The 15,659-nt window shown below is 36.5% G+C and overlaps 1 protein-coding gene across 3 annotated transcripts; it reads right to left on the reverse strand.

Annotated features, from left to right (window-relative positions):
- Positions 1-10,865: 10,865 nt before the first annotated feature.
- Positions 10,866-15,386, reverse strand: LOC120274727 (putative disease resistance protein At4g10780). 3 transcript variants are annotated; one of them, XR_005540974.1, is made up of 5 exons: positions 12,848-15,386; positions 12,244-12,318; positions 11,932-12,148; positions 11,390-11,558; positions 10,866-11,242 (listed from the first exon to the last, which is right to left on the reverse strand). XR_005540974.1 is itself a non-coding variant. In XM_039281263.1 (3 exons), exons 1-2 carry the CDS (start codon positions 14,948-14,950, stop codon positions 12,280-12,282), a joined length of 2,142 nt encoding a protein of 713 aa, XP_039137197.1. In that variant the 5' UTR covers positions 14,951-15,386; the 3' UTR covers positions 10,866-12,148; positions 12,244-12,279. The 3 variants fall into 3 exon arrangements, 1 of the variants encoding a protein (XP_039137197.1); XR_005540973.1 differs by having other exon boundaries at positions 11,390-12,148; XM_039281263.1 differs by having other exon boundaries at positions 10,866-12,148.
- Positions 15,387-15,659: the final 273 nt, after the last annotated feature.

Below are 15,659 nucleotides of genomic sequence, written 5' to 3' on the forward strand. Positions count from 1 at the left end.
TTTGATTTGGTTGCACTTTAGAGAATGCTTAAGGTAATACTTGATTAGTGTTTAAACTTATGATTAGAGTGATTTTGTTTTAACTATGGTAAATCATTGGGTTTTAGGATCATTTTAGGGAGTGGCCTTTCATCTCATTTTGGACTTAAGCTAATATCAGGTAAGTAATCTATCGATATAATTTTTGCGTATATATATACTTCATTATCATTTATCTCCTTTTTTTAATTTTCAGAAAAATATTATTTTTTTGTTAATTACTTAGTTGTTTCTCTCAGTAAATACTCGGTTTGTTTACAAATGTATTTTTCACCTTTTGATTAATTCATTTGGGAAATTATTTCCATTTTACTTATTTATCATTTATATACTTATTTTTATTCTATTTTGGGAGAGTTATGGATAATCGAGAATAATTTAATGTTTTATTATTCTTTTCAAGCTATTCATTGAATTATAGTTTTAGTTGTATTACCATTATTTTTTTATGGTTTGGTTTTTTTGATAAATTATTTCTATTTAAACTTGTTGGAACCATGGTCAAATTACCTTCAAATTATTATCTTTATATTTTGGTTATTTAATTGACTTTGTACACGTGCACTTGAATTCAGCCAAATGCTTTATTTGAAACTTTTTCTTTCTTTTTGACTTTTTGGATTTAAATTTTTCATCCAATTATGTGATTGATTGTCTTAGTTGTAATATCTTATTATTATTCTCCAAAGTGGAAATCAGGTTATGGCTTGAAAATGGGTATATTCTTATATATATAATTTATTTTTATTTTAATTTGAATACTTGGAAAATATCTGTAAATATTTTTTTTTCTTGGCTTTGAAATTTGTCTGAGTATTTTGGTCTCCAAATGAGCGATATGCAACCTTGTCAGTGGGGGGTTAAACCCTGGCCTTGTCGACAAGAAATTCTGGAAAATGAGACTGAAGTTTCACACCCTGTTTGTTCGGTGAAATAATCAACGACCACCTGATATTCAGTCTTGGGTCACCGAGAATAAATAAATGATCTCTGTTATTCTGGTTTAGGTCACCGAGGATAAATAAATGAATTCTAGTATCTATAATGAATTTGGAGACATACACTTGAATCTGTTACTTTTTGGCTTTGCCCTTTTGATTTTGATTTTCTATAAAAACACAAATATTTGTCCTGCCTTGAAATTTTTGTATTTTTGATATCGTATTTCTGGGTGTTGAATTCCGGTAAATCATATTTGGAAATATTATTTTAATAGAATATTTCACTTTGTATTTTGTTTAAATTGTGTTTTGAAGACCTATGCTCATTTCTGGCAAATTATTTTTCGTAGTTTTGAAATATGGTTTTCTCTTGATTTCAGTTATCTTGAATAGCATTATTACTTGAGAACTATATCTGATGAATTATTTATTTTTTACTAGTCTAAACTCTGTTTAAACTTTGAATTATTCTTAATATCTGAAATCAAGATTCATAAACCCTGCTGTTTTAAAACAATTTCTGGATTACTTACTTGGCTAGTGAGCTTATGGATTTTTTTAAATCCTTTTGATATCAAGATTGATAGACCGGCATGAATCTTGAAAGATTGTCTATAGATGTTGTGTTGTCCTGTTCTAAATTTTGAGTTCTTGTTATTATCTATCCCTGTATTTCGGTATTTTGTATTTTAGACTTTTGTATCCCGGTATTTTGTACTTTATAAAGTTTGTAATATTGTAACTCACATGGGTTATTATAGATTTGTCTATCCTGAATCAGATTCTGAGGCCTTGCAGGACTATGGGGCTCACACCTTGTGGGTCTGCGGCTGTTTGTCTCCACACTAGGTCTGGCGAGCCGAGTTCGGGGCGTGACACCCAATGAATGTGTAAGACCCCCACTAGAAGCACCAAGGGAAGATTTTCTGGATCATTGTAAGAACGAGGTTCAAGTAGGCACCACCTTTGCCATGGCTACTCACTCCCAGCTTCTCCACACTGACTCTCCCCTCATCTCTTCCCTCCCAATAGGCAAAGACAAAGGGCCTTGAGTTGACTGTCCCCACGATTGGAAAACAGTGCAACCACGGCAACGGATCCTTTCCTTCACCCTTCCAAGTAGAAGATCCCCCCTAATGGTCAGTTAGGAGCCAAATGGTGTCATTCTTCGGTGGACCACGGGCCATGTTCCTCAATGGAGTGCAAGCATCGTCTCACATGCAGACATTGTTTAGGTGCCTTATTTTGATCTTCGACCTCCGTCCGCGCTCTCCACATCACAGATGCATCAGAACTAAGCATTGATGGTCCCCTCCCTCGGCATCTCACAGCCTGCACCCTCCTCCAGATACCCCTTACACACTGTCCCCGCTACCATTTCCTCGTACTATCATCTTTCTTCCCATCTCAGAAACCATCATAACTCTCGTCGTAGCTATCTTGCTAAGTTCTCAATAGCCTCTGTGCTATCGTGCCAAACATCAGAGGTCATATTGATAGAGGGGTTGTCCACCCTCCTAGGACCACAGATCTTGATCCTGGAGATCATGGCATTTGGAATCATGGCAAACATCAGTCCTAATCACGCAGATCTTGTCCACCCTCCTGTGCTATCATGCCAAACTCCAGCCTCTTGGATCAGGCTATTTGGCCTCCTGCTATACTATTGGAATCATGGCATTATCCTAGAGATCATCAAGACGATGGGAGACCTAATCACTGTCCAAAACAATACTGTCGTCTTGCTGAATTCATCAAGACGGCAATAAGAGTACCCTTGTGCAAGCTGATTTATTCTTCCCTATTGACCATCTATAGCATAAGGGCACTCTTATTCCGGTATTGGTCAATCATAACACCCCTCAGCTCAATAAAGGTAAGGCTCTGCCAGCTTCATAGATTACTTCTATTGAAGAGGTAGTGCAAGTTAGTTTGAAAGTGCAGCAGAAGCATGTTTGGCGCCCAGTCAATCAACAGAACATAAGGCCCTCATTAACCACCTCTCATCGTCATCTCGAGGTTGAGCCTCACTCCCTCACTGTAACAGTGAACATCCATCATTCAATTAAGCATAGCTCTCACGGTGAAGTGGCTCACTGGGACAAACCAGGTCCTCTAGCCAGCTCTTTCGCTAAACGTTGAGCCCGTCAATCATTTGCCAGTTGAAAAAGTCCTACTTACAGAGCTTGGCTCCATCGATGTTGTCCAATTAATGGTTGAGCCTAGCTCTTGCTTATTGGGTTCATGTCTAAGGTTCGGACTGCTGGTCCCTCTAAGGTTCGGACTCCTTGTTATCCATTGGTTTCTAACATGGGTAGCATGTCAACATTTTATACCAACATTATCAGACATTGTTCTTAGGTTGTCAACTCGACAGCTGCTACGCCACTTAAGAAGACCGAAGATGTGAGGGTCTCAGTTGTGCGGCTCACTCCTCCACAGCAAGCTCCAACCATTGATCCAGTAGACCAGATCGAGAGCTGAGGTGAGGAAGCTTCTCCAGAAAAGACCATATAGTGAGGTGGGTCCCTTCCTTTCTAGTTCCTATGCACAATCATATGTAGCTCCTCCAGCTTCCCAATCCCGAGGTAGGAACAATCCTTTCTTTTTGCCTTGTGATTTGTGTGCTTCCTAGTTAGCTGCTTCCAATCCTATCATTTTGATCAATTCCTCGCTCAAAATCATCTAAAAAATCTTACTGTTTATTAAAGGAGAAGCATTGTTGATAATGTTATTGTTACCGAGGAACAAATCTTCAGCATTCAACATTGGCAAATAAACTACCGCATTTCCAAGGTTGATTTCCAAAAGTCCTTTGACAAAGTGGATTGGGATTTTCTGTTTGAAATCCTTTCTACCCGTGTGTATGGCTAGCACTGGTTCTCCTGGATCAAAGATATCTTGATGATGTCCAAAGCTAATATTCTTGTTAATGGTCTCCCTGTGGGTTATGTTTGTTATCAGTGTGGGTTAAGACAGAGTGACCCCTCTCCATTCTTGTCAGTGTCCTTCTTGATCCTCAAAGGAATATATTTTATCTTCAATAAGCTGATGATCTTTTCCTCCTAACTACAAGAGGACTTGAGGATCTAAGGATTATTAAATTGATTTTACTTCTCTTCTTGGGCATGTCTAGACTTGAGTTAACTTTCACAGGAGCTGTCTATTCTCCACTAAGATAGGTTATTGTCCTAACATGGAGGAGTCCCGAACCCTCAGTTGTGCAGCTGGGAAACTCCTGGTGGTCTATCTGGGAATCCTAATCTCTGGAAAGCCCCAGTGTAAATAGGACTAGATGCGCCTTATTAATACTGTTGGTAACCACTTTGCTTCTTAGAAATCCCAATATTTGTCACTTGGAGGGTGTCTCATATTAGTCAACTCAGTACTCTCATCTATTCCTACGTATTGGATGACAGTCGTTGAACTTCCCAAATGGGTGATTTTTAAAATCAACGAGATTAGGCATAATTTCCTCTGGAGTAGACATGACTTATCTAAACATAAGTGTATGCTCGCGGTGTGGTTCCATATTTATAAATCCAAAGTTCAAGGAGGCTGGGGTATCGTAAACCTAAGAGACTTTAATTTAGCCCTTTTGGGAAAGTGATGGTGGAAGGTTATCACGGGGTATAATGTATACTGGTCAAAAATTGTTGATTTCAATTATCAGGCAAATGGGAATTTGATCATCTTTCTTCATACCTTCCCTAGAAGGAAATCCTTCTTTTGGAAAGGTATTAGTATAATACCCTAATTGGTCCCTCTACTTTTCTCTCTCTTCTTTTTTGGTCCCTCTACTCAGAAATGCTCCCGACTAGTCCTTCTACTTTTGAAAATGTGCCCACTTAGGGAGAAATGCTCCCAACTAGTCCCTCTAATTTTGAAAATGAGCTCATTTAGTCCCTCCACTTAGTCCCATTTTCAAAAGTAGAGGGACTAGTTGGAAGCATTTCTCCCTAAGTGGGCACATTTTCAAAAGTAGAGGGACTAGCCGGGAGCATTTCTGAGTAGAGGGACTAAAAGAGAAGAGAGAGAAAAATAGAGGGACCAATTAGGGTATTATACCAAAGGTATTTTAAAATGCAGGCCGACCTTCATTTTTAGTGTTGATTCAGTCATTAAAAGTAGGAGAAATGCCTCCTTTTTCTTGGATAAGTGGCACATGGACACATCTATTGATTTGTGGCCATATAACTTTTGCTAGGTGATCAGAGGAGATGTACAAATCTGTGGTAGATTTTCCTTATTACCAGCTTGTCTTGAATGGCAAGATTCTTACTTAGGAAAACCTATCTCACAGAAGATCCAACAAGGTTGCTACCACCACCTATATTCTTTGCCATTTGGCTTGCAAAAGTGTGGAACACCTTATGATTAGTTGTCTTTTCGCAACCCTGATTTGGACGCACATCTATATGTCCTTCAGAGTTCCTACAATTCCCGTTACCTTAAGGGAGCTATGGACCTCCTGGGTGTTAGACAAGATGTTTAGTCACACGCACCTAGGAAATTTACTTATTTGTGTTATTTGTTGGACCATTTGAGCCAAGAGGAATAGCCGTATTTTTTCTTGCTTGGTCTCTGATTTCCCTGCGAACATCTGTAAAATTAACTGTATGCTTCTCATTTGGTTTTTTGCAGCTCGAGGCCCGGCTCAGGCCCAGTTGAAGCAATCCATCCCTAGCATCAAGAGCAGCATTTCTTTTGCTGGGTCCCAACTCGCCAACCCAAGTGCTCTTGTTGTCCCCAGGAGTGGCACCAAGGATACACATCTTTAGCAGTATGCGATGTTTGCCTATTCGGCGCATCCCCTGATGGGGGTTTCCCTTGGGTCTCTTTATGGTTTTTGCATGTTCTTTTTTCTTATCCTGATGTGTTGTATGGGTTTCTCCTCTCGTTTCGTTGTTTGGTTTTGCGGTTATTCTTGTGTTTTCTTAGTCGGTGTTACCCCTAGTGATCAGGTTGTTGTGTTTTTTGTCTGTGGTTTGTTTCCTCTTTTAATGATATCATTGAGTGATTTATCCACTTTTATAAAAAAAAAACACACGCACACAAACAACAACAACAACAAATATCCTCTTCACATTTGTGAGAATTTGTTTCTAGAGGTTTTTTTTTGAAAGATTTGTTTCTAAAGTGATCCAAACAAACATGTTTTCTAATTAAAAACTTTAAAATATTTAAAGCAATTGTGCAAAAATTTTTCTACAAATATATTTGATTGTGAAATTTTATTTGATTATATTAAAATAAAAATCATCAACTTAAAAGAAACGAAATAAGAATGATTTATTCATAGAGAAAAATAAATGGGCCAGTATAAATGTTTCATTGTATATATGTCCCCAAAAAAATTGAAATTATTTTCATATTAACAGCCAAGATTGTATTATACAATACAAGGTATATAACTATATGTATAGAGATTTTATCAAATTTATTTAATAATTCTTGTTTTAAAGAGGTTTATATCTAATTTCTAATTTTACAAGGTTGCATAGCCAAAAAAACAAGCCTTATGAAGCTGTATTTCAAAATTATATAGCATAGCTACAAAATTTATAAAGTTTAAGGTTATGGTTTTTGATGTGTCATTTTAGGCACACATGATAAGATATCATTGATCCACATGTTAGCCCATTCATATCATAAATCTCTATTATTATAACTGGTGCATTATCGTACCTAGTTGTCTTTTCGACAACTTTTTGTTAGACTAAGTTTGTTATTTTTGTCAAATAAAAAAAAATGCTTTATAGGTATAGATATTAATGTAAATATCATATATTATTATATAGAAAGAAATAAGATATCATGATTAATGACTATTGACGAGGTAGTGCAAGTTAGTTTGAAAAGTGCAGTAGAAGCATGTTTGGCGCCCAGTCAATCAACAGAACATAAGGCCCTCATTAACCGCCTCTCATCGTCATCTCGAGGTTGAGCCTCACTCCCTCACTGCAACAGTGAACATCCATCGTTCAATTAAGCATAGCTTTCATGGTGAAGTGGCTCACTGGGACAAACTAGGTCCTCTAGCCAGCTCTTTCGCTCGACGTTGAGCCCGTCAATCATTTGCCAGTTGAAAAAGTCCTACTTACAGAGCTTGGCTCCATCAATGTTGTCCAATTTATAGTTGAGCCTAGCTCTTGCTTATTGGGTTCATGTCTAAGGTTTGGACTGCTGGTCCCTCTTAGGTTTGAACCCCTCGTTATCCATTGGTTTCTAACATGGGTAGCATGTCAACATTTTATACCAACATTATCAGACATTGTTCTTAGGTTGTCAACTCGACAGCTGCTACGCCACTTAAGAAGACCGAAGATGTGAGGGTCTCAGTTGTGCGGCTCACTCCTCCACAGCAAGCTCCAACCATTGATCCAGTAGACCAGATCGAGAGCTGAGGTAAGGAAGCTTCTCCAGAAAAGACCATATAGTGAGGTGGGTCCCTTCCTTTCTAGTTCCCATGCACAATCATATGTAGCTCCTCCAGCTTCCCAATCCCGAGGTAGGAACAATCCTTTCTTTTTTTCCTTGTGATTTGTGTACTTCCTAGTTAGCTGCTTCCAATCCTATCATTTTGATCAATTCCTCGCTCAAAATCATCTAAAAAATCTTGTCGTTTATTAAAGGAGAAGCATTGTTGATAATGTTATTGTTACCGAGGAACAAATCTTCAGCATTCAACATTGGCAAATAAACTACCGCATTTCCAAGGTTGATTTCCAAAAGTCCTTTGACAAAGTGGATTGGGATTTTCTGTTTGAAATCCTTTCTACCCGTGTGTATGGTTGGCACTGGTTCTCCTGGATCAAAGATATCTTGATGATGTCCAAAGCTAATATTCTTGTTAATGGTCTCCCTGTGGGTTATGTTTGTTATCAGTGTGGGTTAAGACAGAGCGACCCCTCTCCATTCTTGTCAGTGTCCTTCTTAGTATCTTCAATAAGCTGATGATCTTTTCCTCCTAACTACTAGAGGACTTGAGGATCTAAGGATTATTAAGTTGATTTTACATCTCTTCTTGGGCATGTCTGGACTTGAGTTAACTTTCACAGGAGCTGTCTATTCTCTACTAAGATAGGTTATTATCCTAACATGGAGGAGTCCCGAACCCTCAGCTGTGCAGCTGGGAAACTCCCAGTGGTCTATCTGGGAATCCTAATCTCTGGAAAGCCCCGGTGTATATAGGACTAGATGCGTCTTATTAACATTGTTGGTAACCACCTTGCTTCTTAGAAATCCCAATATTTTGTCACTTGGAGGGTGTCTCATATTAGTCAACTCAGTACTCTCATCTATTCCTACGTATTGGATGACAGTCTTTGAACTTCCCAAATGGGTGACTTTTAAAATCAACGAGATTAGGCATAATTTCCTCTGGAGTAGACATGACTTATCTAAACATAAGTGTATGCTCGTGGTGTGGTCCCATATCTATAAATTTAAAGTTCAAGGAGGCTGGGGTATTCTAAACCTAAGAGACTTTAATTTAGCCCTTTTGGGAAAGTGATGGTGGAAGGTTATCACGGGGTATAATGTTTACTGGTCAAAAATTGTTGATTTCAATTATCAGGCAAATGGGAATTTGATCATCTTTCTTCATATCTCCCCTAGAAGGAAATCCTTCTTTTGGAAAGGTATTGGTATAATACCCTAATTGGTCCCTCTACTTTTCTCTCTTTTTTTTTGGTCCCTCTACTAAGAAATGCTCCCGACTAGTCCTTCTACTTTTGAAAATGTGCCCACTTAGGGAGAAATGCTCCCAACTAGTCCGTCTAATTTTGAAAATGGACTCATTTAGTCCCTCCACTTAGTCCCATTTTCAAAAGTAGAGGGACTAGTTGGAAGCATTTCTTCCTAAGTGGGCACATTTTCAAATGTAGAGGAACTAGCCGGGAGCATTTCTGAGTAGAGGAACTAAAAGAGAAGAGAGAGAAAAATAGAGGGACCAATTAGGGTATTATACCAAAGGTATTTTAAAATGCAGGCCGACCTTCATTTTTAGTGTTGATTCAGTCATTAAAAGTAGGAGAAATGCCTCCTTTTGGTTGGATAAGTGGCACATGGACACGGCTATTGATTTGTGGCCATATAACTTTTGCTAGGTGATCAGAGGAGAAATACAAATCTGTGGTGGATTTTCCTTATTACCAGCTTGTCACATCCAGCCATAAGCTTACCTTGTTGCACTGACAACTGCTCTCTCTGGTTAAAAATAACAAAGATCTTAAAATCTAAAGATTGGACAAGAAGGGGTTTTCTGTCAAATCCTTCTATCCCTTCCTCAATGATGAAGAGATAAGATGCTCCTTTACTAAATCTCATCTCTTTGCGAATTGGGATTGGGGGGAGGATTGCGCCTTGAAAGTGAAAATCTTCTTCTGGCTAGCCTTGAATGGCGAGATCCTTACTTAGGAAAACCTATCTCACAGAAGATCCAACAAGGTTGCTACCACCACCTATATTCTTTGCCATTTGGCTTGCAAAAGTGTGGAACATCTTATGATTAGTTGTCTTTTCGCAACCCTGATTTGGACACACTTCTATATGTCGTTCAGAGTTCCTACAATTCCCGCTACCTTAAGGGATCTATGGACCTCCTAGGGTGTTAGACAAGATGTTTAGTCACACGCACCTAGGAAATTTACTTATTTGTGTTATTTGTTGGACCATTTGAGCCAAGAGGAATAGCCGTATTTTTTCTTGCTTGGTCTCTGATTTCCCTGCGAACATCCGTAAAAATTAATCAGTATGCTTCTCATTTGGTTTTTTTGCACTCGAGGCCCGGCTCGAGCCCGGTTGAAGCAATCCATCCCTAGCATCAAGAGCAGCATTTCTTTTTCTTTGGGTCCCAACTCGCCAACCCAAGTGCTCTTGTTGTCCCCAGGAGTGGCACCAAGGATACACATCTTTAGCAGTATGCGATGTTTGCCTATTCGGCGCATCCCCTGATGGGGGTTTCCCTTGGGTCTCTTTATGGTTTTTGCATGTTCTTTTTTCTTATCCTGTTGTGTTGTATGGGTTTCTCCTCTCGTTTCGTTGTTTGGTTTTGTGGTTATTCTTGTGTTTTCTTAGTCGGTGTTACCCCTAGTGATCATGTTGTTGTGTTTTTTGTCTGTGGTTTGTTTCCTCTTTTAATGATATCATTGAGTGATTTATCCACTTTTATAAAAAAAACACACACACACACAACAACAACAACAACAAATACCCTCTTCACATTTGTGAAAATTTGTTTCTAGAGTTTTTTTTTTTTGAAAGATTTGTTTCTAAAGTGATCCAAACAAACATGTTTTCTAATTAAAAACTTTAAAATATTTAAAGCAATTGTGCAAAATGTTTTCTACAAATATATTTGATTGTGAAATTTTATTTGATTATATTAAAATAAAAATCATCAACTTAAAAGAGACGAAATAAGAACGATTTATTCATAGAGAAAAATAAATGGGCCAGTATAAATGTTTCATTGTATGTATGTCCCCAAAAAAATTGAAATTATTTTCATATTAACAGCCAAGATTGTATTATACAATACAAGGTATATAACTATATGTATAGAGATTTTACCAAATTTATTTAATAATTCTTGTTTTAAAGAGGTTTATATCTAATTTCTAATTTTACAAGGTTGCATAGCCAAAAAAAACAAGCCTTATGAAGCTGTATTTCAAAATTATATAGCATAGCTACAAAATTTATAAAGTTTAGGGTTGTGGTTTTTGATATGTCATTTTAGGCACACATGATAAGATATCATTGATCCACATGTTAGCCCATTCATATCATAAATCTCTATTATTATAACTGGTGCATTATCGTACCTAGTTGTCTTTTCGACAACTTTTTGTTAGACTAAGTTTGTTATTTTTGTCAAATAAAAAAAAAATGCTTTATAGGTATAGATATTAATGTAAATATCATATATTATTATACAGAAAGAAATAAGATATCATGATTATGACATCATCTTCCTTAACTGACCGTAGATGATCTTTTGATCTCAAGTTAACCTGAAATTTTTTTTTTTGACAGCACTCAACTAGAGAAATTGCTGAAACTCCTTTTCTAGCATTGCAAACTCAACTCTTTCACTGATTTTCAGGTCGTTGGATCTTCTAAGAGGATTTGACGACCCGGTTCTCCCTATCACTTTGAATCCTTGAGGAAATTCCATTCAACTCCCACATAACATAAAAACTCTTCTTTGAAGTGCCAAAACCTTCATTTCCACACCGAGCTAGCAACATTTTTATCTGCACATAAAAATAAACAAATTTATAATAAAATAATAATAAATCATAACACCAACATTAGAAATGTGTCGTGAAAGACAAAATAATTTAATCCCAAGCAGACAAGATGACCAGTTGAGAATAATACAAAATTGTGACAGAAACCACCTTATCAGTAACTGTTGTAATTAACAAATGACCAATTTTGTACGAGTGCTTCTTTAGCAATGCGATATTCGAATTTTGATCCTCCTGGTTTGCCTTTGTTTTCTTATAAATAGTTTTACCAGCAGCACTTCCATCTACTCCTGCTTTTGCCTTTGTTTTCTTCTTTCACCTGCCAAAAGACGAAAAGAAAGAGAAGAAAAAGATAAAAATAAAAAATACATCACAACGATGGTACCAAATTATACAGAGTCAGGTCCCAGTTTGAAAGGCCCCCTCCCTCACTGTAGACCATTCTGCATATAAGCAGAACCAAATCCTCAAGTAATTCTTAGCAGTGTAAGTGATATAATTAACTAGATAAGCAATATCTTTAGTATATACGCTTCCATATAAATTCAACATGAATAGTTAGCACAACTTAATTGCTTGAAAATAGTTCGCATGAAATTAAGATGCAAAATCCAACAATTAATATCTTCAATTGATGAACTTCCAAACCAAACTTGATTTAAAAATACACAAGATAATAATGATAAAGAGACCTCCAACATGAAAACCAAATCATGTCTTTCACAGCGGCATAAATAGGAAACCAATCAAAATGTTCAGATTTAAGAAGGAAACCATAAACAACACCGGAGCAATCCAAAGCATAAATCCAAAGCATAATTGCATAGTAAATTTAGTAGATCGCTGATTAATTGCGAATTTGGGATTCTGAGAAGCTTTTGCAGATGCAAAACCCAGGAAATTATGGACCTGTCAAAAGATGACATGATTTCTCAATGTTATAAGTTGCAGATTGAATGTGAAAACAAAAAAGAAAAGAAAAGAATATCTTCAAATAATCTTACTTGGTTTGAGCATGAGATACCGACAAAAAAAACCCTTCATGCACTGTAACTAATTGAGCCTGCATCACTGTCATCCTGCAAATTAAGACATGAATATTCAACAAATTTATCATTCTTAATACATTGTTAATGTTCCTAAATTTAGTTACACATTTCTATATCTACTTCCATATGCTTGAAACAATGTCCATATGTTTAATAATATTCCAAGTCTTGGTGTTATAATGGATGCATGGCAAACTATATATAACACTAGCTTTCAAACAAGATAATAAGCTATGCAAGGAGATATACATATGCCAGATTAATATATGCTCCTTCCAAATTGAGATCTTATAGAGCTATACAAAAATGATGAATATTAAAACTCCTTATATTATAAGAACTCGGCATGAATAATAAAAATGGATTCTATAACTAAAAAAAAATCTTTATATTATAGCAATTGATTAATTAATTATAGAAATAACTTTGCCATTCATAAATCTACAGTACATGAGAAGAAGTTGGAACTAAATATAAATAGGTGTTTATTTCTGATCAGAATATTACTATTTGAAATGACTTGTCGAATTAAAGAATAAAAGAAGAGCATGAAACTTACCGACCAAACATAGTGAGGTGAAAGGTGAGCATGAAACTCTAAGCTTGTCCACCATTTTCTTTCACAATTAATGTTGATCATCTGGCAGCCGTTAATGCCACTCTTGAAGGGAAGCTTCTTAAGTTTTGGACATTGACGCACTGAAAGCCATGAAAGTTGAGGGAAATCCAAAGCAAAATTACTTATGCTCACTAATTTTGGTAGCTTTCTTAAAAACAAAGATTGCAGGGCAGGGAACATAGGCCATTCTGAGATTTGTTGGATTTCTCCCTCCTCGACATAAAACAACGTCTCTGTCTCTCCACAATCTTCTATGTTTAATATAAAAAGACATGGGAGACGCAGAGCCCAAGCAAAACTGGCCAAATTACATTTAGATATTTCTAACGTCTTCAACATATGAAAAAATTGTGGAGGAAGTAGATCTGGCCAAATAATATTCTGCAGATTTTGGACATCATAGATTATGAGGTCATTGAGATGAGTCGCACTTCCATTCATCACAAGCTTCTCAAGGTTTGGGCATGATCTAATTTGTAGTGAATGCAAGAATCCATGATTTTTGTGACTTAAAGTGTCAAATAGAAGAGAGATTAAGTTATCCAAATATTCTATACAAAGCTGCGTAGTTGGCAAACATGAGAGTTGTTGGAGAACCTCTTCTGATTCTACACACATTCCTATTGCTTTGACATGTTTCTTCAGTATCTTTAACTCTTCTGGTTTTACCCACCCAGTTGGATATAGGTCAATGACCTTCAACTTGTGTAATCTTGGCATGAGACCATCCACTACCTTTCCAAGCCATCGCACGTTTCTGCATATCAGATATTGCAATTTATTCAAATATACCAACTCCTCTGGAAGTGATGTGATATTCGTGAATGAAATGTTTAGGTATTGTAAATTAACCAAACATTTGATGTCCTTTGGAAGCCCTTTAATACCAGTTTCTGAAAGATCCAAATATTCCAATTTTGGCATTTGTCGGAAAAACCCTTCAGGGATTTTTTCCAAAAAATGACTATGTATCATTAAATACAACAAATTAGAACACCGATGAGGAAAAATTGGCACAAGCATGATGACGTCTATAATCACTCTGCCTGCAAATCTGCAATTCTGTGTGTTGTCTGTTGATAATTTTGCCACCCCACCATATTGTTTCACTATCCATTTCTTCTTGTTCATCCCAAGGTATGATGCTATCCACATTGCCATCTCATAAATTACATCATGTAAGCGCACAACACTATGATTGGATACATTCACCAAACATGATTTCTCTAGAATGTTAAGGATATACTCTGACTTGTCATAAGCCTCTTGTAGATAGACAAAATCACCAATAAGGCCTAAACCCATCCAACATTCTAAAATTTCATATTTAGATTTCCCTTGCAACATGGAAGCCGATAAGAAGCAATCTTTGATATTATCAGGCAGATTATCATAACTGAATTTTAAAATAGGAATTACTGATTGCTCAACACCTGGAATTATTTTAGTACCCGAATCTTTTAGTGACCTCAGAATAAATTCCCACTCTTGGAGAGTTCTTTGGTTTGACATGGCTTTACCAATCACTTTCAGAGCGAGTGGCAAACCATTGCACTCATTCATCACTTCCTTTGCTATTTCATTGATTCTTTGGTTTGACTCAATAACATCTAAATTAACATTGTCCTTGAAAAGATCCCAAGCTTCATCTGGTTCCAAGCATTCCACTGTAATCCCTTTGCTTGCTCCCATCCAAGCACACACATCTTTTGATCGAGTAGTGAAAATCACTTTATGTTTATATCGTTTGGTGTAATTATGACCGCTGTACATATGCGGAATTCCAACATCAGCAAGATCTACTCCCACCCATAGATCATCCAGGAGCAATACAAAGTTCTTTGTTTTTAGGACATTGAAGATGTCTTCTTTACCAGCAAAAGAGGCCAAATGCAACTTTTTAGCAATCCCTTTCTGAAGTTTTTCTAACATAAAATTTTGTGAAACTTCGATAAATAACACAAGATCGAATCCCATGTTTGCATCATCTAACAACGATTGGTAGATTTTTTCCAAGAGTGTGGTCTTGCCTACACCACCCATGCCCAATATCCCCACTATTTTGACTGTTTCATCTGCCAGATAACCGCAAGCAATATCAAGGTTGAAGGCAATTCCTTTTCTCACTGTTTTATATGAGGCAGTGACTGGTTTAGGCAGCTGTACATCTATGAGTGAAACTTGTGGTTGGTCTCCTTCCAACTGATTTATCTCATTTGGTATGCCTGGAACACAACATCCTTCCTCATCTTCATCCTTTAATTGTTTTACCCTGTCATCTCTTTGTCCAACCTGTTGAAAATATCAATTCAAATGTTCTTGAAATTTTTTTTATCTAGTCAGATATATATATATGCCATGCTCAAATTTATGTCTGTTTCACCTGATCTGCAAGTTACCATATTGTGTTCAAATAATTCATCAGATCATGCATTAAAAAGTTCCCAGTTTGATGGTGATAACTATTCTTTTTATATATATATTTTTTTTGTTAAGTGTGGATAAACCACTAATTTCTTTTTATATTTTTAAAAGCAGGGTTGACATGTAAAAGTCCTTTGGAAAATAACTAAATAGCTAAATTAATTAACTAATTAAATAAAAAACGATGTGCTAAATTATAGGACAGATTCTGGGAAGAGCTCTTTATGCAAATAACTAGTGAATTTTGAGGTCAATGATCAATGTAAACTATATTTGCTTATATACCACTGGAAAAAAAAATAGTTTGTTTATGTTTCCTAAACATAAA

This window comes from Dioscorea cayenensis, chromosome 13 (assembly GCF_009730915.1).
Source record: "Dioscorea cayenensis subsp. rotundata cultivar TDr96_F1 chromosome 13, TDr96_F1_v2_PseudoChromosome.rev07_lg8_w22 25.fasta, whole genome shotgun sequence".
Taxonomy (NCBI): domain Eukaryota; kingdom Viridiplantae; phylum Streptophyta; class Magnoliopsida; order Dioscoreales; family Dioscoreaceae; genus Dioscorea; species Dioscorea cayenensis.

Bases quoted from the DNA above. Each gene is read 5' to 3' on its own strand.
- LOC120274727 (XM_039281263.1), bottom strand. From the start codon at position 14,950: ATGGGTGGTGTAGGCAAGACCACACTCTTGGAAAAAATCTACCAATCG. The intron at 12,319-12,847 runs GTAAGTTTCATG...CTTAATTTGCAG, and splicing joins CACCTCACTATGTTTGGTCG to GATGACAGTGATGCAGGCTC.